The sequence below is a fragment of the Dendrobates tinctorius genome, unplaced genomic scaffold, assembly GCF_039654945.1.
Source record: "Dendrobates tinctorius isolate UK_male_01 unplaced genomic scaffold, ASM3965494v1 ptg000243l, whole genome shotgun sequence".
NCBI classification, from domain to species: Eukaryota; Metazoa; Chordata; class Amphibia; order Anura; family Dendrobatidae; genus Dendrobates; species Dendrobates tinctorius.
Window position 1 is genome coordinate 1,218,339 of NW_027361910.1, and position 15,799 is coordinate 1,234,137.

General features: G+C 43.7%; 1 protein-coding gene across 3 annotated transcripts in view; it reads right to left on the minus strand.

Moving 5' to 3' along the window:
• The window catches only part of MMP17 (matrix metallopeptidase 17), a 253,619-nt gene extending 245,783 nt beyond the window's left edge, over nt 1-7,836 (minus strand). The window contains exon 1 of one of the 3 annotated variants that reach the window (XM_073557032.1): nt 7,300-7,832. In XM_073557032.1, the coding sequence (XP_073413133.1) occupies nt 7,300-7,425 (126 nt within the window). In that variant the 5' untranslated portion in view covers nt 7,426-7,832. Of the gene's footprint in view, nt 1-7,299 lie in introns of all 3 variants that reach the window. The other 2 variants (XM_073557033.1, XM_073557034.1) reach the window with 2 other exon arrangements.
• Nucleotides 7,837-15,799: the final 7,963 nt, after the last annotated feature.

A 15,799-nucleotide genomic window follows, 5' to 3' on the forward strand; every position in this document is an offset into this window, starting at 1 on the left:
TTATTGGACTGCTGCAACTGGAGATGAACTCTGCTCCAAGGCTGCACTATGGTGTAGGATCCAGGATGGTGATGGATCCGGGTGGAGGAGAAGACGCACGCAGGTGGTGGGGCTCTGTTGCAGGAGCATAAGCACAGAGCCTAAAGCTAAGTGGTGTTTCCCCTGTATTGTCTTCTTTCCTCATGTGTGTTGTTAGTGCAGTGGTGGGATTAGTCTCCGCACTGACCAATTCCCTAGTGAGGGTTTAGGGTCAGGGCGAGCAAGGGTTTAAGGTTCGCGTGCGGCGACAGGTGCGGAGCCTGTATAGGGAACGTAAGGAGTGCAGGGACACTGGTTCAGGGGAGCTTAGGAGGTCTCCACGTCCTCATTCCCTATCGCAGGGCCCACCATTGTTAATGTCTCCCAGGTTCCCCTTATTATTTAAATTCGCCACTGGAGGCGCTGTATCCAGGGTCACGTGTGTTATGGGTCCGGCTTGCGGTATCATTTGCGTCCAGACACACGTGACCATGACATTTTGTAGTGCAGATTTTATTGTATTTTATATAAAAGACATTTTATTAGATATATAAATGAGGAGGCTTCAAAACACCCTCGGCGTGGCTAAACCTCTGTGCACCGTTCTGCCTCCTCAATTATAATCCTCCACACCTCACCTTATGTTGATTCACAGTGCTTGCTTTGCGGTGCAAACTGAATTGAGTTTTCTGCCCTGCACACACTTAGGGTATGTTTCCATGGTCCAGATTCCTTCAGTATTTGCTGCGGATTGGATGTTGCGTACAGCCGCAGCGTCCAATCCGCAGCATCCAGATGTTACAGCATAGTGCAGGGGATATCTCCGCAAGATAAATAACACAGTCTATGAATAGGATGTGGTGATTCCGCATGTGTTCAATGAACAAATGCGGTATCACTGCGCGTACAACAGGGAGCAGCGCTTTGGGCCGAGCGGGTTATCCGCTGCGTCCAAAGCACAGGGATACCGGACCGTGGACACATACCCTAATACTGTAGGAGCCAAGAGAACACAATATCAGTGTGCAGATGTATTCTCAACCCTTCACTGTCTGCAGTGGCAACTAACTGCACACTGGATCACACAGTAGCGGGTGGCCGATGCTGACAGGACAGCAGTGCAGTGTGCAGTGTCAGCGGGTGTGCCTTCTTATCCTTCTCTCCTGTCCGCCTGGGCAACCTGCTGCTGTGTGATGCAGTGTGCTGTGAGCAAGCACTGAAGCCAGAAAAGGAATGAGAATGCATCTGCACACTGACACTGTGTGTATTCTAGGCAGTGTCAGTGTGTGCAGAGCTGAGGATTCAATTCAGGTAGTGCTCCAAAACAAGGTTGAGGTGCGGACGATTGTAATTGAGGTTACGGAACAGTGCACCCATCTCTTGGCTATACAATGGGTGCACTGAAACCCTCTCATTTACTTAGCTAATAAAACAGTTTTTGTATAAAACGCAATAAGTAAAATCTACACTATAAGCTACATTTTTATAGGAGTTCAACAGGACCTTTCACCAAATTTTTCATGCTGAACTGGACACACAATGTAATGGTGGCTGCAGAGAGGAATAAAACTTTTTTTCTTAATTTTGACTCTCCATTGCGAAGATAATAGCAATCAAAATATTTGGAACCTAATGAGTTAACTTTTTTTATATCTCAGTGGGTGTTATCTGAGTGGAGGACCATAGCTTAGAACAGGTTTGTCATTGTGTGAGATGTATAATATCAGACAGCTCTGATCTTCTGGTCTCGCCTCCTGCATGAGTCCTTGTAGAAGTATAGAAGGCTTTCACCTATAAACATCTGGATGGGAGCATATATTGTTCAAAAACCTCTACATAATGCTCAGCAATGTAAGCACCTTTCAAAATGTGTTAGCTGTCCCTGCCATAGACACTACTGTAAATCCATACCATTAGAGATGAAGGCTATTGAACTGTGTGCAGATAACTAACTGGATGGTCCTGCATCTCTTGAGTTTGCAGGACACAGATTCCATAAAGAATTTTCAATTTTAGTTCATCTGAGCACTGAACAGTTTTCCATTTTATCTCAGTCCATTTTAAATGAGCTTTGGCCAAGAGAAGACATCAGCATTTCTGGATTGTGTTGATACATAGCTTTTTCTTCTTTGCATCACAGATCTTTAACTTTCAATTTTGGATTCCACAACTAACTGTGTTCACTGACATTGATTTTGGGACCTATTTCACAGCCCATGCAGTGATTTGCATGACAGAATCATCCCTGATTTTAATGCAGTACTGAATTAAGGCCAGTAGATCACACGCATCCAATATTGATCGTCGACCTTGTCCCTTGTGCGCATGGATTTCACCAAAATCTCGGAATCTTTTGATGATATTATGTGCTGCAGATGGTGAGATATTCAAAGGCTTACGTTGAGGAACATTTTTCTAAAATTATTCTACAATTTTTAGATGCATTTGTTCACAAATTGGTGAACATCCGACCATCTTTGCTTCTGAGAGACTCTGCCTCTATCATACTCTTTTTATACACAGCCATGTGACTTGGTTTAAAATAGACCTTCTAGCTGTTATTTTCTTTAGTACCACTTACTTTTCCAGTGCCTTGGTAACCCTGTCCCAAGTTTTCTGAGATGTGTTGTTGCCACCAATTTTCTAAATGAGTAGATTTTTTCAAGAGAAATTAAAAAATGTCCAACGGTCAACTTCTGACCTGTATTCTACGTTCTGTTGTAAATAAAATATGGCTATAAGAGATTTTCAAATCATTGCATTCTTGATTTATTTACATTTTATATAATGTTCCTACTTTTTGGGATTTGGGGTTGTAGTAGATATGATACAGCATAATATAGCTTTGTGTAGTAAGACTATGCTTACACTGAAAACAATATGGCCGCATAAATCTATATACAGTATGCTTTACATGTTGTATAGTAGTTATATATACAGCTGATGTTTCTGTAAATTAGAATAGAAATGTGAACAGCCTTCAATGTACAGGAATAATAGATGCATATGCATCATGCATCACATAATCACAGCATTACTTAATGAGTAAAGCCTACGTCCTTTCATTATGTTTCATCTGTACTCTCAGCACACTTTATAGACCTTCATAGAGCATATCCCACTTGATGTCACTCCACTTTTACCTGCTGATGCCAATCAGAATTTTTTCTAATGTTTCCACGCCCCAGATTTGTCATAATAATTGACTAAATGAAACTGAGAACTTATCTTTCTGCTTAATCAGTATTAGTATATGTCTTATGTTGAGGATTCCTTCTCGAATTTGCCAGCTCTGGACCAGGCATGGGAGACGGGACATGCTGCTAGTTAGTCTTTTCCAAGTATGATTGTAAAAATAAAGAAGTACCACATGCTGTGTATTCCTTACATGGAGAATCTATTGGCAGCAAAGCTGGAAGATTTCCAACCCAACAGTTTCACTTCTTCCCTTTCAACGATCACTAAAAGCTAAGTCGCATTATCTGAAGTCATTAACCTGACTATTTCTGGGTAGACCCAGAGTTTGAAGGGCCAAATAGTCTATTGCAATGTGATGGGTTCAGATCAACACTCTCATAGCCACATTGTGAACAAAGGCTGTAGGATCAGATCTTTCTCAATAAATAACTAAATCCATTGTAGCCCATTCAGTCCTGAAGAGCTCTCGGCTACAGAGCTCCGATCCTGCAATTACTATCGAGCACAGAACCTGGCATTCTTGTACCATAATGTAATCTCCCCCCACACAATATCTAACCTGATTTACCACCTTATCTGTATGCTCACGCTCTGCATGTGCAAATAGAAATATAGTGATTTTGCTCGGAATATTTGGGTAGAACCTTGCCTATGAAAACACTTCTTTTTTAAGGTCATTTTTTTCATGCTTTTCAGAAAATAGCTGAAATTTTGTTTTTTTCCCCTCGTTATTGCCTTATTACATGATAAAGAATGGGCTGCGTGGGTGACTTCTTTTTCATTATTCCAGCTGCATGATAATAATGATTTAACCCCTTCGCCGCTGAAAGAACCATCATTTCTTTAGATACCAATGTGTCGCCATTCCCTTGGGCTTTGATGGAGTTTAATGAACTGTGATTGATATCTGAAGGAGCTAGAAGACGAAGGACTGCTGTGAGGTTTTAACCAGCTGTTTCTAGGCACATGATGGGATACTGATTAGAAAAGAACTGTGCAAAGCTTGATTTTTGCCTCCCCGATTTTATAACATGTCTCTCTAATGGAAACTGCAGGGCACCTACCATTCGATGCCAAGTCTAGCTAGTCAATTACCAACCAAACCCTAATCCAGTCACATCAGAAGATGAATGGGTGAAGCAGTGGACACAGGCAGCTCATAATGTATGCCCTGTGCGTCTCAACATAAAACAACCAATTTCTCAACTGTCTGAAAGACAGGATTTTCTTTGAAAACAAAAACACATCTAAGGAAAATCCCCGACAGCTTCTTCAGCTCCATTTCTAAAAAACACTAGAAGAAAGTAGAGGACATAGCACCAAGTCAGATGTGTCCCCAGCACTTGCCATAGGAAGGAACATCACCGCTACCTTGTTTATTCTCCTAAGACACAATCATATATGGAGTCCGTTTGGATGGTCCTTCTTGTTTTTTATTACTTATCTGAATACAGTAGTATCACGGAAAGTGGTACATTTTATTTAGAAAATTGGATCTTTCGCACAGTTCTTCTTTCTTCTACTTCCTTCTTGATGAAAACACTCACCAGGACTAATCTGCGTAAGTGTTAAAATCAACTTCCATCTGTTACTCAACAGCAAATTATGGAAACTCTGCATGGCACTGATGGAACCAGCTTGACACAGGAGGTCCATAGGAAGCAACGCAGTACAATACAGATGTTTGTCATACTGCCCTTTTACCACTGGCAGACAAAACCGGGCAGGTGCCTCCAGCAATGTGATCCCAAAAACCTGTCAAAACTATTCCTCACCATCCAAATTTATTGGGCGTCTGATGTTACCAGCAGTGATATTCCCAATATGATAATTATAACCACACTATACGCCAGAACATGACTTTGTGTCACTTATCTATGCTCCTCTGCCCACTTCAGACTCAGTCCAGCCATTTGCAGGCTTTTAAGCTTTAGTAACTAATTTTAAGCTTTAAATACTTTCTGTCAAGGGCTCTCATAAAGATCCAGCGTGTTTTATGACAGTCTTTAGAAAATTTCATGCCGATGAAAGGGCAGGCAACAATTTTCTGTTTTATTATCTGTCCTTTTAACACATAATGTATACTCGAAGAAGATAGGCAACAATGCCTTAACCCATAGTTGCCAGAGCAAAACTGTAGAGGGTTAATGACCAAATTATCTTTTTTTTTTTAAATTCCAGGTTATTACTGTATTATAAGATAGCAGAGAAGGTTTCTTATTTATAGTAGGGTGAATCTAGGTGAGATCAGTCGTGGTTTTGAAGATGTAGTCGAACAAGCATTCACATTATGCCCAATCCATCAGATGCTCTCTGGGCATGTTGCTTCTTGTAGTTTCATGACAAACAAAGTCACGCATTGCCAGCGCCTGGTCTAAAGTAGAGTATTCAGTGACATAGGTCCCTTAGGTGATAAAAGATTAATGAACACCAGGACTTAGAATATGTCCACAGTCTGAGTGACATTTGTCATGACCTACATTACATGGTTCTGGCCAGACTACATGGAGGAATAATCAATGAGAGCTAAGGGCAATGTCACTTACAGGGTGCTAATGTGTAACCACTACCCATGGAGATGGAAATATATTCCTGAAAGTATTTATTCTAATGTACCATGACACAAAAAAAGCCTCCATTACTGCAGAGACTCCAAGTCTATCTCCACATGTATAGTACAGGAATACTGTGTGCCCCATGAGGATAGACAGCAGCTCTGTAATTAATTACATACAGGTAATGCTGCGCACATAGCCATGCGGACATGTTACGCTACATAACAGTGGTCATTACGTGGAATAATACCAAGTACTGGTCTTTACTCCTAGTTACTTATCATAGTAGACAGTATACATGTTCTGAAAAATATATAGAGTATTGAGTATGAAACAAGTCAGCTTGTGGTCCAAAATGTAATCTAAGGACTGATATAAAAGAGTCATTGTCCTTAGTGAGAGACCTGAGGGCAGCTGCCCAATTTAGGGATGTGATCCCATCTCTGACCTTTCAATGTGTCACCTTTTGTCAATAAATTGTCCCTGTGATGTGGAGAAGATGGATTACTTGGTAATAAGTCAGGGCATCCTGATGTTAATAAATGTAGTGGTTGGAGAAACATGTCCTAAATTCAAAGTGCCCTTATCCACAAAGCACCTTACCAAGAGTAGCTTCTGACTGGTGGCATTCTCATCTAATCAGCTACCTTTGGGATTAACCCCTTCACTATATCTAGATCCACAATCGCTGCATCCTCATTAAAAACACTTCATTTCATTACAGAGACGTGTGGAAGTAGTGGATTCTGTGCACATTAACCATGGGCAATACCAGAGCTTATGTCTGATCTTCACGGGGCGACAGCTGGAACTTTCCTCTAATATGATACTGACCATCTTGAGTTAACCCAACATGTTCTGATCTAAAAGATATTGTTCCTGGGAATAATACATGCAATGCATATCAGCAGTTTTAGCGTTTATCTCCCATAATTGGACAAAATGGGGCTTCTTTTAAGATTTATGTTTAATGAATTCATACTTGTTCAGCTAAATAGATAGATACAATAGATAGATAGATAGATGATAGATAGATAGATAGATAGATAGATACAGTAGATAGATAGATGATAGATAGATGGATAGATAGGTAGATAGATAGATAGATAGATAGATAGCAGTAATCGGTGGCTCTACATTGTAAGACTTCTCCCAGTCAGCTGGATAAATGACTTTAACCCCCTGGTCCTCAGCTTCCATTTCCTATCTTTTATCAATCCATTGCACAATGATCTCTCCATTACCAAGCAACAGCAGTTACAGAGTATCTCAGATGATTTGCTCCTATTTACTGGAAGGCTGATGGCTTTACAAAGTTGGATTTTCTCCTGTTTCCTCTGAGCTACCTTCATGGAAACTGATTTATTAAGATTCCAGCATACAGAAGGTTAATCATGAAACTCTATCTATTATCTATCTTTCTATCTATCATCTATCTATCCATTATCCATCCCTCACACCCCAGTTTGCCCAGTCTCCCCTGCCACATGCCATTACAGTACAGAGCATATTCCAGCAGATCACTTACAACTCCTCGGTTTATATCCTCAGCTGTAGGGGTTGGTGCAGCCATAGATTCCCTCAAAGCAATCAAAAGAGCGATCAGAAACATCTCCGGAGGACAAGAACACTCTTTGGAGGAAATCCACCACATCCCTTGTCTTCCTCCTCAGCCCTGAGTGAATGAAGGAGACATTCATATGTGCGCCCTCTTCACATCTCCAGTGCACCATCAGCAGCTCCCATCCACATCCCAGGCTGTTGCATGGGTATTATGCCATAACATATCCATGGTCTCCTCTGGGCACATCCAGGGAAGTTTACAAGATTCAGCACAACAGGTCAAAGTGCTTGTTTTCAGCACCTGGGAGAGCTCCAATCAAGTGATCAGGCTTAGGACAGTGAGAAGGATGCTGCCTTGTACCAAGAAGAGTCTGACTTCCTAAATGACTGGTGGGGGCAGATGAGAGTCCTCAGCAGAGGAATCACCAACATCCAAGCCTTCTCAGCTCTGGAGCTCAGAGAGGAATCTGTGCTGCCAGTGTGTGGAGTTGGAGATGGTGAAGGAGGAGTTGTGTGTGGGAAGGGAGCCTCTGCAACCTATAAGTGCAGCTGGGAGAGGCTTATAGGAAAGGAGGGGGTCTAATTAATATTTGGTCTGGATTCAAAGCAAGAAGCTTCTAAGCTGCTACCATCCAAGTGAACGACAGAGGGCTGAGTTGAGCCCTGCAGGAAAATTTCCTTCTTAAAATCAGACCTGAGTTGAGCTCCCTGGGCATAGCCTGGGAAATGTTTTACTGTTCTGGAAGGTGAGTTAACATCAGATGTTTTCTCTGTTATAACAAGATGACAAGACTTCCTCTGAATGTATCCAGCATCTCTAGAGTTAATATCTAGCATAAAAAAATATATTTTTTTTATTGACTATTTGATATTTTCTGTGTTTGGCTTCCCTGTGAGTTTTTAAAAAAAGATCCAAGCTGTTGAAGTAGTCTGTAAAGAATTATTTCTGATAATTACTTGCTAAGCTGAAGGGAATTGCAGATTCTCTGTGCTGGTGTTACTGAGCACATTCACTGAATACAAGATGCCAGACATGAACTGTGGGCACAAGTGTAATCTGCCCATGTAATGGCTTGTGCTCCATCACCAACAGATTACTGTTAGGAGAACTGAAATCATATTTTCTTCTGAAATTAGGCTGTCGGCTTCTCAGTGCTAAGATATCACTTGTGTTTATACAGAGCAAAGGACGATAGTGGATTTTCATCTCCAGCTCTAATACAGTATGGTGGCATAATACATTACTGCACTCATCTGTGGCCCTTCAGCTAATGAGAAGCTGTAGCAACCAGCAGGTTACAAACATTTTTGGCAGGTAGGATTTGGTGACAGCTGAATTTCGCAAACTATGTGCACAGTGTCATTCGGTTTTAAATGTAATGTGAACATTAGTGTGTGCTGTTTACATTGTATGAGGGTAATTTACAGCATATAAGAGTGTTACTGCATAATGTGAGTAATGTAGGGTAAGCACAGGATTAGATCTCGGCTAGTATAGTACTGTTCATATAGTTAAGTGGCTTAACAATGGTATAGGACATAAGATAAGGACAATAGGTTTAGTCTATAGGATAAATTTAATGGATAGAACAAGCACAGTGGGTGGTGACTAGTGTTAGTGAAGAGGGAGCACTTCCTGACTGTAGATCAGATAGGGAACCACCGTGACAAGGTCAAGCTCAGGTGCAGTGGCCTGCTAGGGCCAGCATGTGCCAATCATTTGAGGCAGTGGTAGGCCATACTGTTATTCCTTGTGGACATTCCTGCAATGGCCGGGGCCTAGGGCTCGGTCCAGGTATGAGGGAGTGTGCCTGGTCTTCTGACATCTCAATGTCAGTGGACATGGAATGGCATGAAGGGTAGGTGGCCTGTCCTGGGTGCAATGCTGAAGTGGACAAGAAATTCCTGAGGCTGACGGAGTCAGTGGGTTTAGAGATTGTCAGGATGAGTGAGTGGTGGAGCTGAAGATATGTTGTACTAAAGAAGTAAGAAACATGAAGTGCTGTGCCCTATCCCACGTGTATCACCCTGATGAACTTCAACAGACCAGTAAAAGTTTGCTTCTTGCAATGAACTTTGTGTCCCCTGAATTGTGTGTGGCGGCTCCCAAAGACAGAGGCCTGGAGACAGTGGAGGCCTGCCGCCTACAAGTGAGTGTGATGCATCCCACATCTGACAGCACACTGGAACTGGGACACTGTTTTCTTGTAAAGTGCCAGAGCATACCCAAACAGCAGCTTTACCAGGACAACAGCTCTTGGCCATTTTAGAACTACACCAAAAATGATACTGAGCATTCTGTACATATATATTTTTTTTACTCGTTGAGAGGATCTTAACTTATGTTAATATATAATGTACATTAAGGTCTGTAACTAGGAGATGTGTTGAGGCCTTATTAATGGGAAATGCCTGTCTGTGTTGGTTTAGGGGGGCTGGTTTGTACTTTTTCTGTGATGTACAATTATTTTTTTAAGGTGTCTCAGTTTCAGCTCTGGGGATTGCTTCATTCTACTATGGCTGTTTCCCTCTGTGCTAGTCTGTGCCAAGTAACTGTGGTAAAACACATCTGACATCATCAACCAAGGCCTTTTATGTGTGGCTTAGATAACTGTTTACTGCTTGAGTATTCAGGAATTATATTACCTTGTTACCGTGTATTATTGAAGGAGTTATCTTCATTTTCAATTATACTTCCCCCAGGTGGGCATAGTCTTCCCTGGAACTTTTGTCTGCTAACCAGATACAAGTTACAAACTTGTCTCTATTCATATCTACAATACTACAGCAAGGTAAATAATAACAAACTCATCTCTGATATACTTGTGCTGTTCACACCTATTACACTACTGCTCGATTATTTACCTTCATTCCTGCTGGAAGATATCAGGCTGCATACATATCTATGGCATTCCTGTGACTACCAGCTAGAAGATCTCATATTGCAAATGCATTTCCGCTGTTCCTGTGTTTACAAAAATTTCTTCTGGAAGATACCAGACTGCATATACATCTCTGTTATTCTTGTGAGCCACTACATTCTTGCTAGAAGGTACCAGATTGCACATAGTGACATCTGAGCTATTCCTGAATGTAACTGCATCTCTGCAAGCAAGTTACCAGATTGACTTTATATCTACTGTTTCCTTATGTATCTGCACAACTGCTCTGTATCACTTTGTGCTTTCTGGCTTGTGCTGCTCCCCTGACCTATGGCTTAGAGAATCCATCTCCTCATGTAAAACCCTAACACTGGGTTCTGGTCTCTGCTCTAAGTCTGTAGCTATCTGTTCTGGGGTCCATATTTGTGTGATTAGTCTAGGTTTTGAATTAATTTTGAGATCTTATCTTCAGTCTAAACTTATTTCTGTTGACATAGAGGTTGAGGAGGACTGCAAAAATGAAAAACCAAGGATGCTTTGTAGCAAACCCTCCAGTATTTGGGGAGAAGTTGTTATGACATTTATAGCCAGATGTAGAAGAACAACTGCAATCAGAGACAATTTAACATATCAGGTAATGGTCAGCTCTGCTTATATGTATGTTTTAATAGATACTTTTATTCCACAAGACACATACAAGCCTCCATGAGGCCCAGGTCTAAGAGAAAAATGGTTTTTACTAGAGATAGGTGGATCCATTTGCGGGACTCTATCCATCAACCTGGTCGATAGTCTTTGGCTGCTGGACAGGAGCTCTATGAATCTCTTACCTTCATGAATCTAGGCTAGAGGAATATCATCTTGTGTCACACCACAATCATGCTGTGACAACTTGGCTAATCAGAAGCCACACCCATGATTTCAGAAGGTAAAATATTTGCAGATTTCCTGTCTAACATTGAGAGACTACTAATCTGGCTGACTGACCAGAGTCTAGCAAATCGCTTTGCCCATCTCTAAGTGTCACAATTACTCTAGTCAAAAGCACATATCTCTATGCAGTCTGAGGTTGTTATGTCTACAGACACCAAGTAACAAGAAATGGATGGAAAAGGTGGGAAACAAGTTTGGGAAGCAGCCCAGGGCACATAGTCTACTTAATTTATCATTGGTCCACAGTCTTGGGCACAGACAGTTTAACAGGATGAACCTGTCCGCATCAGCAATTCAGGGGTCAATTACAATTTCTTATCAACAGAGCTGTCAGGCCAAATCAGAGGTTGAGACTAGGCAGAGGTACAGAAGTCAACAGCACATGGTCCAACAATGTCAAGTGACCCGCCAGGAAAGAGAGCATTGATAGCACAGAAGAAGAGGTACGAGTCCGGGAGGTACGTGTTTTTTATTTTATTATGGCCACATTTAATAAATAGTTGTCAATTAGTGGACAGTCGTTTTAATAAATAAATGCACTTACTAGCTAAATATATATACTATTTTGCTAAACTGCAACACAATAAATAAAATCAATCCTTTCTTTCTGGAATGACAGTGCTAGAGATATCATTGTTATGCTCCACCAAATGTTCTGAAGACTGGAAAGTGACAATGATATCAGGGCTGATTTGAGGTCTGTGTGTCTTCTGTTTTCTTGGGAACTCTTTCATCCAGGTGCTGGTACTTTTTCTCTAAAAAGGGCTGTGCTCAATCACCTTTTTGTGCGATTCTTTCTGTTCTGTGTATCCCCTCATGTAAAATTTTTTGTCTCCGTTCATCGACTTATTTGACCTTTACCTGTTCATCTATATATTTGCAATTTTTTTTTCTGTGCAGGCTTTCTGTCTGTAGGAGATGACAGCCAAATCTAATTCCAGAGTGGAGGGGGCATCAGAGTTGGAAAGCAGCAGTGAGCATGGCAGAGGAGCAGTGCAGCATTTAGTGCAAGTGGATGCCAGAACTTGTGAAGAGGCAATGTGGAGAGATTATGTAGTATGCCAGGCAGCAGTGGCCTACCCCAGGGATCACTGTTCCCTCTAAGCTGGGAGCTCTGGAATTCATACAGTTAAAAAATACCACAATTTTCAAACAGGTATATACTGTAGGTAATTGGGCTTCTTGTCCTCTTTAGTAGGATGTCTTTCCTTTGCAGATTGCTTAGATTCGAAGGAACATTGTCTGGAGTGTACTGAGCCAGAACACCTTTCCGTCTTTGCTAGTGTTAGGGTACCGTTACACGTAGCGACGCTCCAACGATTCCGACAATGATACGATCTGGCTAAGATCGTTTGTGCATCGCTAGTAAGCAGTCATACAGGCCGATCTTCATAACGACGCATCAGCGATCAGTGATGTCACTAACGACCACGGCGATCGTTGGTAACGGTACCACACACTGTCTATAATAGCGATTCAGACTTTGAATAGGCGTCCTTCAGCGCTATCTATATGAGTTCGGAGTCGCCAACGAGGTCGCTCGTCGTTGATAAGGGGCGTCAAACACAGCGATGCATGCTGGTCAGCGTGACGCCAGCGATCAAAAAATGATCCTGAATGTTCGCGCACGATCAGCGACATCGCAGCAGGGAGCCGGTCGTTTCCACGTGTCACACTTAGCGAGATCGCTAGCGATGTCGCTGTTGCGTCACAAAATCGTTGTCGCTTCAGCGATATCGCCGTGTGTAACGGGGGCTTTAGACTTTAAGCTACGTTCATGGGAGGAGGCAAGTCCCGTGTTGTTACCATCATCATGTAGTGCTTCTTATTATGAAACATCAAACAAAAGTCATCAAAATGAAGAACTATCAGAGCTGTTGATGTATGTGGAAACAAACTATTTTATCTAAGATTTTTCTCAGCAGGACACAGACTCTTTAAAGAAATTATAATAGACATCCATGTTCTGATTTTTTCCTCACCAAAATGATGATTTTTTTATTCAATTAAAATCAATTTTCAGAAACTCCCTGTATAAGCAAAAATTCACATCCAAATCCATTGTGACAGCTTCATTGTAATTTATGGTTCCATACAGCAAGCTGTGTCTGTAAGGTGGCCATCCATGCACACACTATGTTCTTTCCTGTCCAGTGTTCCTCTGCTTTTCAGTCCTGGAAACTGCACTGATTCCTTCTTTCCCCTACATAATTAAAGGTCTAGAGCACTTGCTCTCAGCTTGCTAGAGGAAACCACTTGCCTTGTTCTGTGTTTTGTGATGCATCAGGAGTATATAGAATTGGAAGAGCATGACGGCAAAAGGCTCCAAGCTTCTTTGCGATATAAAGAGCATTCTTGTTCTCTACAATAACCTTTGTTCCCCTCTTTGCTATCTCTTCTTGTGCTGAAACACTACTTACTGGAAGCTCCAAGTAGGGCAAAGAGTTTTGTGATAATAATGTCAGTATGGTGCTCAATTTCATTGACTTTCTATAGCAATGAGTTCCACAGCACACGGGGCTCCAGGCAGCACATGGGAGGGGGGCAGAGACAGTGAACGGGGCCCCAGGCAGCACACGGGGGGCAGAGACAGAGAACGGGGCCCCAGGCAGCACACGGGGGGCAGAGACAGTGAATGGGGTCCCAGGCAGCACATGGGGGGGGCAGAGACAGTGAATGGGGTCCCAGGCAGCACACGGGGAGGCAGAGACAGCGAACGGGGTCCCAGGCAGCACATGGGGCCCCAGGCAGGAAATGGGGCCCCAGGCAGCACACGGTGGGTCCCAGACAGTGCACAGGGGGGCAGAGACAGCTTACAGGAGCCCTGCGTGCTGACTCTTTCCCCCTTGCGTGCTGTCTCTTCCCCCCTTATGTGCTGTCTCTGCCCTTCTGTTTGCTGTCTCTGCCCCCCTGTGCACTGTCTCTGCCCCCTGTATTCTCCCTGGGGCCCCATTCTTGAGTATACCACTCAATCCTGTGTGATGTCTGGGGCCCCTGTGCCAAGTCTGGGGCCCCTGTTCCATGTCTGGGGTCCCTTGTGCTGTTTGGGTTGGCATGCACTGTCTCTGCCCCCTGTGCGCTGCCTGGGGCCCCTGTGCACTGCCTGGGGCCCCTGTGTGCTGACTGGCACCCTGTTATTCAGTATATCACTCAATGGTTCTCAAAAGCGTGAAAAATCTGATCTACTGCAGCTGGGGTATATTCTGTCCCAGAGGGGTATAAACTGGCCTAGGCCAATTCATACCCCGGGGTATAGTTTGGCCTAGGCCAGAATATACCCGGAGTATAATTTGGCCTAGGCCACTTTAACCCCGGGTATATTCTGGGCTGGGGGGTTAATCTGGCCTGTTACACTGGCAACATTGCCTTTCCTGCTAGCTTGCACTACTGTACAGTAGCTTATTCCTTGGCCCAAGTCCAGGGGCACCTGTTAAGTCCAGATGTCTGTATAGGTAAAGGGTGAAGACCAGGACTACCAGGCCTGTTCATTGTAGCCTTTTTAACGCTGCGGGGTGGCAGAGAAGCAAATGCCTCTCGGGCTGCTCTCCCAGCACTTCTACAGGGCCAGCCGCACAGCAAATTGTGCACGGCCGTGCCCGCTGTACTGTGACATGGCTGGCAGCAGTCACAGCCGCCCGCATCACAGTGTATCACTCTGGGGCCGAGAGCTGTGCACGGCTGTCTAACCTTGATGACTGCACAGCTCCCGCTCGCTCCATGTTCTCTCTACTTCCGGGTCAGGTGTCAGGTGTGCGCGATGACGTCATCGCGCATGCGCCGACATGTAACAGACGCTGGATGCAGAGAGGCGATGCTGGGAAGCGACTGTGAGGTAAGTATGGAAAACTTTTTTTTTCTTTATAAAATAAATTCAGTGGGTGAGGGGGTGAGGGTAACTGCAAGTGATGAAGTGGGGGGTGTAAGGGGGACTGCACACGATGGAGTTTGGGGGATAAAGGAGACTGCACATGATGGAGTGGGGCTGTACATGATGGAGTGGGGCTGCACATGATGAAGTAAAGGGAGTGAGGCTGTACATGATGGAGTGGGGCTGCACATGATGGAATGGGGGAGGGGGCTGCACATGATGGAGTGGGGCTGTGCATGATGGAGTGGGGCTGCACATGATGGAGTGGGGGGAGGGGGGCTGCACATGATGGAGTGCGGCTGTCTAACCTTGACGGCTGCACAGCTCCCGCTCGCTCCATGTTCTTTCTACTTCCGGGTCAGGTGTCAGGTGTGCGCGATGACGTCATCGCGCATGCGCCGACATGTAACAGACGCTGGATGCAGAGAGGCAATGCTGGGAAGCGACTGTGAGGTAAGTATGGAAAACTTTTTTTTTCTTTATAAAATAAATTCAGTGGGTGAGCGGGTGAGGGTAACTGCAAGTGATGAAGTGGGGGGTGTAAGGGGGACTTTACACGATGGAGTTTGGGGGATAAAGGAGACTGCACATGATGGAGTGGGGCTGTACATGATGGAGTGGGGCTGCATATGATGAAGTAAAGGGAGTGAGGCTGTACATGATGGAGTGGGGCTGCACATGATGGAATGGGGGAGGGGGCTGCACATGATGGAGTGGGGCTGTGCATGATGGAGTGGGGCTGCACATGATGGAGTGGGGGGAGGGGGGCTGCACATGATGGA